The 15,067-nt window shown below is 39.5% G+C and overlaps 1 protein-coding gene across 2 annotated transcripts in view; it reads left to right on the top strand.

Moving 5' to 3' along the window:
* Window positions 1–15,067, top strand: part of LOC134875880 (phospholipid-transporting ATPase ABCA1-like) — a 119,102-nt gene that overhangs the window by 15,887 nt on the left and 88,148 nt on the right. For both annotated transcript variants that reach the window (XM_063900592.1, XM_063900591.1), the window contains exons 8-12: window positions 651–737; window positions 822–1,005; window positions 8,082–8,221; window positions 9,287–9,403; window positions 13,030–13,227. In XM_063900592.1, coding sequence (XP_063756662.1) covers window positions 651–737; window positions 822–1,005; window positions 8,082–8,221; window positions 9,287–9,403; window positions 13,030–13,227 — 726 coding nt within the window. The remainder of the gene's footprint in view (window positions 1–650; window positions 738–821; window positions 1,006–8,081; window positions 8,222–9,286; window positions 9,404–13,029; window positions 13,228–15,067) is intronic.

The following is a 15,067-nucleotide window of genomic DNA, read 5'->3' as shown; positions in this document are numbered from 1 at the left end:
GCACGGGGAGGAAAGGTCATTCAAATGTCAAAGTGTGTTTCCTTTGTCTGGATTTTATCTCCTTTTGCAGTTCATTAACTCGACTAATATAAATACACACAACCATCAAAAGAACTTGAGAAATGTGTTGTATTCACTTTGTCTTAAAATGCTAAAATATCTACCTCCTTTTATGGATGACTCTCAGCTGTTTTGCTCAGGACCCCTCTGCTTCTCTTCGCATGTGTTTTCCAAGTGTCATTTTATCTCCTGTAAGTGCAGCCTGCTCGTAGTTCATCCCTTTTCTTGAAAATGACGGCGGTTAAAAGGGCACGCCATTTGATTCCTGTAATTGGAAGCGTACTGTGTACCTGCATAATGTCGCAGTTACACACAGCGACACTTAATGCACTTTTTATTAACCAGAGCCAGGGATGTTAAAACACAATTTACATTTGGTATGCACACATTAGCGTTGCCATATAATGTCTCCAGTGGAGAGGCTTAGGTGAGGACGCCACAGGTGATCCCATGAAATGCAAAGCGTGAATTAATATGGGTATTTTAACGGTAAATCCTGGCTATGAAACTCGGGGAAATAAGGAAGGAAACATTCCTAAGTGGATATTTTCCTTGTTGGAGCTCCTGTATGAGTGGTTTCCGTCTTTCAGGTGCCTGCAGCTCTGGATCTGGATGCAGCAGACACCGCCTCTCTGTTGGGAAAAACCACTCGAGATGCATTACCAGTGTTTGAGGAGGTAAGTGTCCCCACACCTGACAGAAATCTATATTTACACTGGATTCTTCCCTCTATTTTCTAACTTTTACACTCTTTTCTCCAGGTGGCCAGGCTGCAGAGCTCCATGGTCTTCCAGGCTGCCAGTGCATTGGATTTCCGAGCAGACATGATGGGCAGCGTCAATATGCTCCTGTGTGGAAAGCAGCCTGACGTCAATATCAGCCGCAGCTCACCCCGACAGACGGATAACAAGGAGCCATTCTCTATTACTGCGGGAAACAGCTCTGGTGAGTGCTGCAGGAAACTGCTTCATAGAGGTGTTGCACTGTACTCATGTCTTAATCATGTTTCTGTATGCAGTCAAGGTACGCAAGACTTGTTTATGCAACCAGTAAAACAAGAAACAGAGGTTCTGTTCAGAAACCACGTGCTTCGTTTCATCACACTCATGTAAAGTTTGTTTCTTGTTAAATTAAGACTCAAAAAAGGGGTTTCTTCTTGGAATTACCCTCTGGCTGGCGCTCAATCTTATTCTAGCCTACAATGGAAGTAATCACCGCCATATTGAAGTCAAATTGAAGTTTTTCTGTGGGTTAGATGGGTTGTTTATTTAATAAAAGACCAATTTTGATTGATCCAGACCCCTGTAATCCCTGGTGTGAAAGTGTGTTTGTGGGTAAAGAAACACACTTTGCGTTATGTTTTGATGAATCTGTGTTGCATAGTTCAGTCAGCTGTGACGTGTCGTGCAGGAACACACACACACCTGTGGCAGTGTTGGCGCTGAGCTGCAGACTAACTGGCTCTGATAAGCAACACGTTAACGAGGCTGTGTCAGGGGCTGGCTTCAGTCACATCGAATCAAATCAGATCCTCTCATTGCATCTAAAAGCTGTGCACCCCATATATTTGATTCCAGAGCAACTGATCCATACTGGAAACTGGTGTTATATATGAAAATAGGAACATATGGCTACCCAAACTCCTCTCAGATGGTGTCACTAAAACACTTTTCTGACTTCTGAATTTCTATTTTATTCCAACCAGCTAGGGTACACACTTTCAGTTCAGTAACACCTTTACAATATCCTGCAGCTGCCTCAATTTCTCTCCCATTTTCCTGAACATATGCACTGTGTAAACCTGTCAACATGGGATTAGGCATGCCACAATTTATCATTACAGTTTGGTGTAAAAATGTTAATTAACTGTTCATTTATTTACATATTATTATGAATACAATTTATTTTTTGAATCCTTTTTTTGTTTTTTACTTACAATACAAATGAAAACTGAATAAATGTATCAAAACATACACTTATTGTACTTTATTCACTTAAATATAAACAAATAAATAAATACAATTCATGTTGATGCTGTACTAATGCACTTACTAGGTAAAACATAGTCTGGGAGATCTAATTTTAAAAAGGGCATAGTTAAATAGAAGTACCAGAGTTCTTGTAGGTTTTGGTGGGGATTTTTATTTCTCGATCTTCAGTGCGTCTTCTTGCAGCCTTGTGCTCATTAGAGACTGTGTGTTCCTGTTTCATTAAATGTCTGTTCTTTGGAGACAGCTGCACAAAATTACATTTTAATAAGCAGCTTATATTCCTGGGAATACGGTTAACGCTGCAAAGTGGAATTGCATGCTTGTGCCAGCCAAAATTAGCACAAACACTGTGTCCTCGGTACAGAATAAGCGCTAACGTCTCTGTTAGCATGCTAATGGCCGCTGTGGATACGCCGTGGCATTTCCTTCTGCCAGTCTGTGTACAGTTAAATGAATCTGGAGTATGCAGCGTGTCTGCATAATGGCCAATTACAACTGCTTTTTGTGTGTGAAAGCACACTCAGAGGAATAGTAGAGGAGCAACAGTAAAGGCCAACACTGAGTTTGGTTAATGGCTTAGCAATGTTCCCGTCCCAATTAATGGCTGACAGCAAAGTCTGCATTGTTATCCAAAACAGAAATAACTGTTCATGCACTGCAGGAACTTTAACTTTTAACATTTGTCCACGAGAATTACAAGTCTCAAACTTACATTTATACACATGTCCGTGGAAATTAGATCTTCAGATTAGTGGGTTGGCTCATGTTTTCTACTTAAGTCACTGTAGCTGTGCATGCATCACTGAATATTTTACTTTTGAATAGTTCAACTTTATCTGTGTTTGATGCATAATTCTTTATTGAGAGAGATTTAAACATCAACTTCTGTCAAAACAAGCTTTCCTCTCTCATCCGTCCTACTTTCCCTGGTGTGATTCTCCCTGACATTGTTCATAATTATCTGGAGACTCGTGCTGTCATCCTCTGAGGATTAGCCCCTGGGCGTCTCTTTAAATAATTAGTAATGGGTACCCTTTATTTCTGGTTTTTATCACACCCTGTAACACACACTGAAGCATATACCTGAGTGTGGGGCAGAGAGAAATGTCAGAGCGCCTCTCCGTCTCCTGAGAGGGACTTCACTGACATTTATTCAACTTTATTTGACTTTGTTCAGGAATGCTGCTGACAGCATTTGATTTGTAGGTCTTGTAGGAAACTGCAAGATTGATTTGTGAGGTACTTCACTTCAGACTGACATGTCATTCTCATATAAATGTGTGTCTGTCTTGCATGAAATACCTGAAATATGAGTATCGTGAACCTCGAGTAATATCCTTTTCTGTGTGTGTGCAAATGGGACTCTGTGTGTGTGTGTGTCTCGCCATGATGCTGAATTGAGCCCGTCTCCAGGGTACAACTCAAATTGATTAAATTTGCAGGTAAGTTGAGGGGGCTGACTCGAGGCTCCAAGCAATTATTTGACTGTGGCTAAAGCTGCTGCACAGAACAGATTCTCTTGTTCCCTCGTTTTGAGAAAAAGCATAACTCTCCGTCACGTCTCCGTAGAGAGTCAAACCGCTGTAATCTGATGCTCCCTTTAGCACACACAATATTAAAACCTGATATATCTCTCCCAGGATACAAGTGCTTGAGTGTTATCTATATTCATGCTCCATCATGGAATCAAATTTTTATTCTCTGAGCATTTTGGTGCTCAAAAATCACTCTCATAATGAAATATTTTGTTATAAAATACAGTAGCACACTCTATTTTTCTAGAGCTGTGAGTCTTTCAGTGTGTCATGATTCAATTGAAAAATGATTTTGGATTTGAGGAGCTCATTTAAATATATCCTCCTCTCCACTATATGCCAATAAAGTCGGCCCAGTTTTCATATTTTTAATAGATTTATCAATTGATTGCAATACTGTTAATACATAAGGGTTTCAACTTTAAAGGGGCCACATTCTGCTCATCTTCAGGTTCATATTAGTATTTTTAGCCTCTACTCTGACATGTTTCCATGCTTTAATGTTCAAAAAGCTCTTTATTTTTCTCATACTGCCTGTGCTGCAACACCTCTTTTCACCCTCTGTCTGAAACCAGAGGCCAGTGTACTCTGATTGGTTAGTTGGTTGACTCTGTTGTCTTTAGTCGACCGTTTAGAGATGTCCCGCCCCATGTGTTGGAGCGCTAGCCAATAGAAGCGCGAGTGTTACATAGTGGTGTCACTATGTTTCAGAAATAAGCGAAAGAGTCCAATGGAGGCGTTTCTGGCTGGGGGTGGGGGGGAGTGGTGTTTGAGAGAGAAACTCTTTCTGGAGGCAACCCAGGGATTGTAGCTTTTGCAGACCATTTACATGCACAAAAGCCTCTAGAACACACTCCAGGGAAGGGAAAACCCCTGACATTAATTCCAGAATGGGAATTTTATGATTGAAATGCGTGATATATTGTAAAACTATCTCCAATTAATTACAAGTAGATTTTTTTCCCTTAATCCTCGTAATAATAACGCAAAGAGACTCTGTTTGTACAGTCTCGTGTTTTGCACACAAACAAAAAAGCTTCTGAGAAACTGCAAAATACTAGCAACATCTCAGTTGTTTTTTTATTTTCTCAGATCATTTTTCAATTTATCTTTGCACCTCATTGCATGTCCAAGTTAAGATTGACATGCATGCTACAGTATAACACTATCATTAATAATTCAATGTATTTGCATACAAAAATTGGCACACAAGATCTGAGAAACAGCAGCAAGGTGAATGCAGGAAGTTGCATCAGTGCAGTGTGTGTGTGTGCAGGGAACAGGGGCCGGTCATTAGCTACACACACACACACACACACACACACACACACACACACACACACACACACACACACACACACACACACACACACACACACACACACACACACACACACACACACCTCCCAGGAGCACCTGGGAAAATGGCCTGGAGGCAGAGGCTAACATTTAATTGCAGTGAAAATGGCCGCTAAAACCTCCCTGATGGGGCGATGGAGGCTGTGGTGAGAGGAGGAGGAGGGCTGTGGTCTAAGAGGGAAACATGGAAAGTGCTGATGTCATGACAAAGTGAGATGAGAAGCAGACGGTTGTATTGACTGGCAGACGACTCTCTGTGCTCATCAATTGTCTGATGAAGTACCGCACTGCAGGAATCCTATATCTTCAACAAGCTCGAGTACTACAGGCTGCATCCTCGCAGTGCAGATAGTCCTGTCCCCTGAAAGCACCGCGCAATATTAACGCTGCAGATATGTTAAATTAATAATGATCGAGGGCTGCTGAGCACATTAACTTCTCTTTTCCCCCCCTATCCTCAGCTCTGAACTATTGGCCTGTTTCCCTCTGCATGCGAGTTTTTCTAAGTAGTAATCCCACAGGTTGTGTAACTGAAGTGCAGTGAAGTAGCAGCAACTGACACAATGTCCACTTCGTGAGAGTGAAGTCAATTTATAAACTGTGAAAAATCTTGACAATAGAAGCAATGGTATGTTAAAGGGGCCCTCTTCTGCTTTTTGTGGTTTTCCCTTTCGCTTAGTGTGTGAACTATAGGTTTATGTGCATGTAAATGGTCTGCAAAGGCCCAGAGGACTAAAATAACTACAGTGGTATGCAAAAGTTTGGGCACCCCTTAGGAAAACCACTGCATCAGTTTGTCACTTGCTGAGCTTTTGAAGCAGCAACTTCATTTTAACATATGTTATACCTTATGGTAACAGAAACATCTCAGTAGTGAAATAACTTTTATTGGTCAAACAGAAACATGTTTATGTGCATTCAAACAAAAATAGGCATGTGCATAAATTTGGGCACCCCTAAGAAATAATTCCATTAATATTTAGTATTGCCTCCTTTTGCTGCAATAACGGCCTGTAGACGCCTCCTGTATCCACAGACAAGTCCCTTAAGCCTGGCAGGTGGTATTTTGGCCCATTCTTCCACACAAAACGTCTCCAGTTCAGTCAGGTTTCTTGGCCTCCGTGCATGGACAGCCTTCTTCAAATAAATCCATACATTTTCAATGATGTTAAGGTCTGGGGACTGGGATGGCCATTCCAGAACATTGTACCTGTGCTTCTGCATGAATTCCTTGGTGGATTTTGATCGGTGCTTAGGATCATTGTCCTGCTGAAAAATCCAACCCCGGCGTAGCTTCAACTTTGTGACTGACTCTAGAACATTCTTGTCAAGAATCTCCTGGTACTGTAAGGAATTCATGTGGCCCTCAACTTTAACAAGTTTTCCAGTACCTGTGCTAGCCACACAGCCCCATAACATGATAGATCCTCCACCAAATTTTACAGTGGGCAACAAGTTCTTTTCATTGAATGCAGTGTGTTTTTTTCGCCATGCATACCTGTTCATGTTATGACCAAATAACTCAATCTTGGTCTCATCTGACCACAGTATTTTGTTCCAAAATGCTTCTGGCTTGTCCAGATGTGCTTTTGCATACCTCATGCGACTCTTCTTGTGATTAACACTCAGGAAAGGCTTTTTGCACATCACCCTTCCAATGAGCTCTTCCTGGTGCAAAGTACGCTGGATTGTGGAACGGTGAACAACTACACCATCAGCAGCCAGATGTTGTTGTAGTTCTCTGGAGGTGGTCTGTGGCTTCTCTGTGACCATTTTCACCATCCTTCGCCTGTGCCTTTCCCCTATTTTTGTCGGCCTACCACATCTTTCCTTCACACGGACTGTTCCTGTGGCCTTCCATTTCACAACTACGTTTCTGACTGTGGAGACAGACAGTTTAAACCTGTCAGATAATTTTTTGTACCCTTCTCCTAATTTATAATGTTGGATTATCTTAGCTTTCAGGTCAGTGGAGAGTTGTTTTGAGGTCCCCATCTTGCCACTCCCTAAGAAAGAACCTAGGCCAGGCACAGCCAGCTATTACCTATGTTAAATAGCCTTTTTCATGATTGGTTCCACCTGTCTTTGTAATTGAAGGTCTAATGAGCTAATCAAAGCAATTTTGTGCAGCAACCTGTCAGCTATAAATCCGTACAGGTGTTGAAATGAATGCTATTTATAAGGGTGCCCAAACTTTTGCACATCCCATTTTTTGCATTTTATTTTATTATAATAAAACTATGTAATGCTACCCTAAGAATTTTGGTCTGGAAAACACTAAAACGTCTACATCTTTGTAGGAAAACAAATGTTGTTGCTGTGATCTTCTATTATAAAGGAAAAGCAAATTGTCATGAAATCTCAGAGGGGTGCCCAAACTTTTGCATACCACTGTAATTCCAGTAGCATTAATTATACATAGAGAGTTCTTGATGCATAAATGTTGGTGTTTTAAAGTCGACAAAATGTGTTAATATGCTAGCATGTGAGTTAATAAATAATATTTGGTTTAGTTTATGACAGCAGTGTTTCTTGCAGCTTTTCTGTAGCATATACATCAGATTTATGATAGTTCTGCATATATTTCACCCGGAAATACCATTAAAATATGTATTCTGAAGTGCAGTGATGGCATGAATACTATCCATACAGTTTAAAGTTGTACCATGTTGTTTTTTAGTTTGTTCTCGCACTCTGTTTTACAGTGTGTTACCTCAGCAGCCTCTCTTTATGCATGTGATGTGTTTGTGCTGTGGGAAAAACATGCACACTTTGATGATACAGTTATTATTTAACATGCCAAATTAGTAACATTATGTTTCTGGAGACAGAAGATCGAAGTCTTTAAATTATTTAAAATAAATGGCTGGATTAGTAATAAATATGTAATTAAATGCATGTTTTATTTCTTTATATGTTCATATTTTCTCACTACTGGAGGTTGAGAACATGGTATGGTAAGGGGGTCTCGCATGAATTGCAGGCTCATGTTTAATATTTATCTTGTTTTTTCTGCAAAATCTCCAACATGGTGCAGATCAAACGGCTTATTTCTTTCCTCCTTCAGAAGAACAGTTTGCACGCAGGATTCTGAAACATATTGTTCTTGACTTTCTCTTCCGCTCTTCTTCTCCAGACACTTTCTGTGAGACGCTGGTCGAGACGCTGGAGGGAACACCTGGCCTGCGCTACATCTGGAGCACCTTCAGGCCGCTGCTGAAGGGGAAGGTCCTCTACACCCCCGACACCCCCGCTGCGCGCCTCCTGGTGAAAGAGGTACCAAACATTACTTATAATAAAAAGATGAAATGCATACTTACCTTATCAGAGTTTGAATGTGGCATTTATCCCAGTGGGGAATTGGGTTTAATCACAGTTGCTCAAATAAAACATTTATATAAATAATAAGTGAGAGTAAAATGGTGCAATAAAAAAAAGATATATATATATATTTATAAAGATATGAAAATGTAAGAAAAATATGAAACAAAAGATCAAATAAATTAAATGAATTTATAAAAATAACAATTTCAGAAAAATACAATAAAAATAATTATACATATTGGTATAAAAAATAAATACAATACAATACAAAATATAGAGACATATTTATTATTTAATTATAAGAAATTAAAATGTTTCCTTGAAAAAAAAAGGGTTGATAAATATTTAGAAATGAATGGTGAACATAACGGTTAAAGAGGGTTTTTCGTAGCTAATGGTGGAGTGAGTCCCAGTTTATGCACAGTTGACTAATATTTGGACAGGTTGCTCATATGTATGTTTGAAATGAGTACATTAACAAAACGTTCAAAGACATTTTCCTGTTGTGTTGATATATTTGATACTCTTCTGTGAACAAGATCAGTAATTGCGTGAAGAGCCTCCTGTATGACACACACTCAGTTACCACCTGTGGTATATGTGAATAAATAAAAGCAAAGCGGTGCAATAGTTAGTCTGGAGCCTGTTGTGTGCTAGATGTAATGCATTTTCATGACATGACATTCCTCCAAGATATTAGCATCATTTTGATAACTGCAGGAGCAAAACAAACACCCGGCAGTGCGGATGATTTGTTTTCAGAATGCATAATGAGAAGGAGAGAAATGCTCACAGCGAGGGGCCCGGTGCTGGAGCAGGGGCCCTTCACACCTCACACACACACACTGTTTACAAGTCAGTGTTCAGGGGTAAATAAGCCCATTTACATTCCTCAGCATGGGGGAGGGTTTGTGAGCTCCTCAGGGATGATACTCTCAGCCTATAGAAGGGGCTCAGTGTGTGTTCACTCAGAGGAAGGTGAGATTATTTATTGTTAAATATTGTTTTTTGTTTCAGGCAAACAGCACATTCAACGCCCTAGCCCAGCTGAGAGAACTCGCTGACTCCTGGGAGGAAGTCGGGCCCCGGGTCTACAACTTCCTGCAGAACAGCTCTCAAGTCAACGCACTCCGGGTGAGACTTTAATCACCTTTTTAGGGACAAATTCAGAAAATAATAAGCAAAAAAAAAAGTTTATTAAACTGCGGCGTACAAACTCATATAGTCCAACATCATGGGAAATATTTAGCGTTTGGCCCAGAGTATCATTTTAAATGTTTAACATGTAACATGATATCATAATAAGCTTTATTTGAATAGCACTATTCATACATCAAAAGCAGCTGGCAGTGCTTTAACAAGGCACACATCACAATTTAAAACAGCAAAACATAAAACACACTTTAAGAGACGCAGCAGTAAAACGTTATTACATAAATAATATAATAATAAAAATAGAATTAAATAAAAAACCCAAATAAGACGTACGTAATAGAAATGTAATAATTAATAAAAGTCGAATGATTTAAACACCAACTTAAAAAGGAACTTGCTAATAAAATGTTTTAAATAAATAATACAAATAAATACTTATAAAACCTATAAAATAAAATGAAACAATTTAAAAATAACCAAATATTTAAAGAAGTAAAAGGCCGTTTAGAAGTGGGGTGTCTCTAACAAAAAGCTAATTTAAAAAGATGTGTCTTTAACTGTCGTTTAAAAATGTCCACTGAGTTGGCCTCAGGTCTAGTCATTTCTGCTCCAAATAAAAGTTATCCAAAAAAGTGGGTTTTTTAATTTAGGATAATTAGTTTAGCATAAAAACTGGAAATGGGTCACTAAATAACTTCAACATATCATTAGTGAGTTGTTTCTTTACATCAGTGACGTGAGGTGAAGTTCATGGCTGGTGAGGCACTGACGTCATCACAATCAGATTTGAACTGGACTCACTAGCACCCACTGCCATGAGGCAGGAGAACTGCGTGCCTCACCTAGTCTCTCTTCGCAGCGGTTTTGCTCAGCACAAGAGACACGTTACAGACATACAGTTGACAAAAAACACTGTATATTATATACACCAGCTAAAGTATGGAAATTAGTTAATATAGCCAGAGTGTTTGAACATTTTAATAGCGACATACAGACAGACAGCAGTTACAGTCTCACTGTATAGCATGTCAGCAGGTTGGTGCCTCACCGAGCAGCCGTTCTCAGTGTTTGAACGTGAATATGAAAATTCAGCGATTTTGGATCAAAATAATGTAAAACTGGTGAAATTAAAAGGAAAATAACTTTATAATACAAACAACTGGATAAATATGATCATTACATTTATTTCTTCATTTTACTTTTCATGATGACAGGTGAGGCACGGCCTCACCTGCCTCCCCTCACCGCACGTCACTGCTTTACATAACAGAAAGGTGTGCAAACGATAATATCTTGTTTTAGGATCATTTCCTTGTGCAAATTGACAGAAATGCATCATTTTCCCTTTCAATTTGGAAAATAAATCCTCTTTTGTAAATTTGAATTAGATGTCTCTCAGTGGCGCATTGTTGCCTCTTCATTTGACTGCACTTTGCAAGCTGTGCTGGGTCTAAAAACATCCTCCTTCACTGTGTTTTTGCAGCAAAACTTTGAAATACACAACATAAAATACTCCACAAGATCAGCTTCTCTAAATCGACCTGGTATTTCTTTTCATTAAAGAGCTGCAGGTGAGAATATGCACATGTGGTGTATATCAATTTGTCGCACCTTCTGTTTGGAATGGAAACGAAGGCAGGGAGGTAATTATGGATAAGTGCAGGATAATTTCCATCCTGGCAGAAAGGATTATCCATACAAGTAGAGGACATGGACTCTTCCCCCCTTCCCTCCCTTTCCTCTCCTTCCTCTCGCCGTATTTCCTTGACACTCACATTACTCCAGTGTCACTCCAAATGAGCTTATAGGCAGCTGCAGGGAGCACACACTGGAGCTCCATATAGCGTGGTATTCATTACCCTCGCCCTAACCTTTACACAAATGGGCCCGCAATCCTCCTTTGTCTTCATTTTCTCCCAGCTCCCTCTCTCGCTGCACATCTCCGCACCGAGCTGGTGGCTCCGGCAGGTTTGTCATCTTCCGAGGTTCCTCAAGGTCGCAGACACATTTTACATTGATGGACCAATTACCATCAGCAGTACAGACACTGTGTTTGAGCGAGGAGATCCGGAGAGAAGGACATACTGTGTGCAGGGACAATCTGAAAGTGGCTTTACATCGTGTTTACATATTCAGGTGCTTTAACAGTGGTGGCAGCCAGTGTCGTTTTATTATTCAAGTCCCTCCAAATCTGCAGAAGCTTCAAAAATCTGATTCTCTTGGTAAAAGGTCAAGATTTAGGTGTAATTTGTAGTCAGTTTGTAGTCCGAGTAATATCCACTGAACCCAGGTGATGATTAAATGCAAGTAAATGCTCTTTGTGGAGGGCGAAAGAGGGGGACTTGTTCCCTTTTTTTATGCACTTAGGAATTAGTTTACATGATGTTGTCAAAGTCAATGATTCACCAATGTAATCAGGATTATTATTTTTGTAATAATAGAGCAACCCCAAGTTGTACCCCAAATTCAGTACTTTATATACAAGTTAATTCATAAATGTAACTTTGCAGATAACAAATGGACTTAAAGACTTTTAAACACAAGATTTTTAAACAGGTCATGTCCTTAACGTGGCTTCCACTGTGACGCATGCAGCAAGTTTTTAAAAGGTCATATGTAGCTTAGAGATTTCTTAATTTGACACCTTGTCCTGAGGATATGCAGAATATCATCCCAAGTGTTGACAGTGAAATGCCACTGAGCACCGGGGCCAGAATATTTCAGAATCTCAGTTTTACACTTTAGAGGCCCAAATCTCTGCAGAGGTACAGTAGGGAAATAAAGATCCTTTTATATTTCAGAAGGCATAGGTTGCTTATCAATTGAGAGGTTAGTGATCACTGTTTAATTGTTTTTTAGATTAGTTTAGATTCAACTTTATTGTCATTGCACGGAGTACAATTGAATTCAGTTAGCAACCAACCAGAAAGTGCTTAAAGTAGAGAAAGAGCATGAGGCTACAGTATAAACACATTGATTACCACAGATGTTGGAAATGTGAGGGAAGGTACAGACTATTTTGTCTGAATGTATCCACTAGAGGAGACTGTAGCATTCACTGTAGGGCTGCACAATTTGCATAATAATAACTAATTGCAGTTATTTTTAAATTATTTTGCAATTGCCATATGTTTTGCAATATCAGAGGAAGATATTCAAATGGTCTTGGCTTTATTTTTTGAAGACAATTCTGTAAAAAAACAAGGATATGGAAATGATACATTAGTCCAGGACGCCTGACAGCAGCAATGCATCATGTTTACATATGTTTATTTATTCTACTTGATACTGTGCAATTTGGATATAACACCTCTCCATATTGCAATATCATGACTATTCTTAGCAGTTGTATTTAGTTTGCGTGGTCTTATTAATGAACAGACTTAGTTTGGATTTATGTTCAAATGCAGTGTGAGTGTGTACTGTACATGTGTACTGTATGCTGTACATGAGAACTTCTCAAATAATTGTAGCACAGTGTCATCTATCTCAGCGCTCCTAATTAACGCTGCAGCAGAATGCCAGTCACAGAGCCGCCCTCCATGCTTCCTCTTCTGAAACAACTCGTCGTGCTCTCAATGTAATTAAAATCTCTTTGACATCAGGCGTTGCTGGGGAATCCGGTGTTTGCCACTGTGTTGGATCGGAGCCTAAACAGCACAGAGTCGATGTCCAAGCAAGTCGCCAACTTCCTGTACAACGGGCCCCCTGATGAGCGCCCCCCTGGCATGCCCCCCAACGACTGGAGAAACGCTTACAATGCCACCACCGACATCCTGAAGCTGCTTTCCAACTTCCTGGGCGTGAGTCGTTTTCTTCTTCTGTTCTTCTATTAACGTCTCCTCCTGCATCGGAGAGATGTGTGACCTCTTAGAGAATTCTATTTTAACAGCCTTTCTCTCTGACATTTAGGATTCTTTTAAATATAATTCTCCCTGTTGAGGAAATTGGCAACACACATTTCTTTCCTGGCTCCCTGACATTACCCAGGTGATTTCTTTGGTTGGATTTGGCTTTAAAAACCTGTTTATATGACCTTTTAAAGTGCCCTGTTTTAGTGGAAAAATACGTTTTTAAATACTTATTTATCCATTTTTTTCCGTCAGTTAGTGGGTTATTTAAAAAGCATCCACAGGAGCCAGCTAGAACAGCAACTTGTCGTCTTTAGCGCAGAGCTTTTTGTTTCTTTTGTTGCTGTTCAAACCGAAATCTAGACTCAAGAAGACATGGAGGTTTTTTTGATCCCCTTTGGTGTTATTCTCATTAAAGTTTAATATCCTTGACTTAGAAAACTGTCTGAAACATCTGTCACAACAACACGGCTTCCGTGATCATCATAAAAAATACATTGTTATATGCCTGACTACAGTGAGTGTGTGTGTGTATGTCGGAGAACACACACGCACACAACATTGATGTATTGATCCGGTCTCCACAGAAGATCTTTTTCTTCCTGTGCTAGCATGCACACATTAACACACACACGTGCTTTAATATAAATCTCTAGGCAGGTAAGATGGCAGCTTGAGTTGAACACACTCGGCCAGGAAGTTCCAACTTAAATAAATCTCTTTTCTGCACTAATATAAAATGCATCGCTCAGATCTGACTCCAGCACAGTGACATTAATATACAGCATGTACTGTGTGTCTCCTCTTCTCTAAGTCAATCCATCTGCAGAAATACAGTGTCTTCCAGTCCAGGGCTTAATATGACACGGTCAGCACCCCTGTAAAGGTTACGTACAAATATATAGTTAAGCAAATTAAGCCATTACACTCACATTAACGAGTTATCGCTAGAGAGCAAATGAAAATCCATGTTCTTATGCATCACTAATGTTACTGACAAACAATACCTTTTTAGAGTAAGCGTGCTACCCATGTTCAATTCTTGTTAGCGTGTTGCTAATAGGTGCCTGAAATGTGCATCCTTGAATTAATACAGACTAACTAATGAATAACTATCTGCGTCCATGTTCTGATTGGCTGAAGAATCCTCTGCTTTTATATCACAATCTGCTTCTTTATGAACTGTCCGTACATGTACTAGTCTTTATGACTCCTCAATTTGCACACCCCGTTCATACAGAGGAAGAGGACGTCGTGCAAGGTGAAACCTTTATAAAAACCTTCCGATTGAAAGACAACTGCACTACGTCACAGCCGCCCCTAGGGTTAAGATACTGAGATGGTGGAATCATTTTTCATTAAGAAAATTAAACTACCGTTGCAGCATCTTCATATTTCTCCATTACTAGCTTCAGAGGACATTGCCGTAATGTTTTTTTTTGCATTTTGGCAAAATATATATTCATTTGAGTATGGTGACATAATATTAATGATAACTGTCTAAAAAACACTTACATGTAAATAGTAGAAAACGACTCAAAATGTATTCCTGTGGTGTTGGAAGTTACTGGGCTGTGATTATAAATGCGGATTTCACAGTTTTTCGTAGCATTTTATATATTTAATTGCATCGGACTCTTAAAAATACATATTAGGAATTGTGCATTGCACAAAGTAATCTTTATCTTAGAAAGGAATTATGTCTGCAAGGAAATATCTACTCTACAGGCTAATATCTCTCTCTGTAGGATCTTTTGCAGCAAAAACCAGAAAAAGTCAGTGTGGAAGACAA

This window comes from Eleginops maclovinus, chromosome 14 (genome assembly GCF_036324505.1).
Source record: "Eleginops maclovinus isolate JMC-PN-2008 ecotype Puerto Natales chromosome 14, JC_Emac_rtc_rv5, whole genome shotgun sequence".
NCBI lineage: Eukaryota > Metazoa > Chordata > Actinopteri > Perciformes > Eleginopidae > Eleginops > Eleginops maclovinus.
Note: the sequence above shows the minus strand (reverse complement) of the source record. Positions and strands in the feature narration are given on the sequence as shown.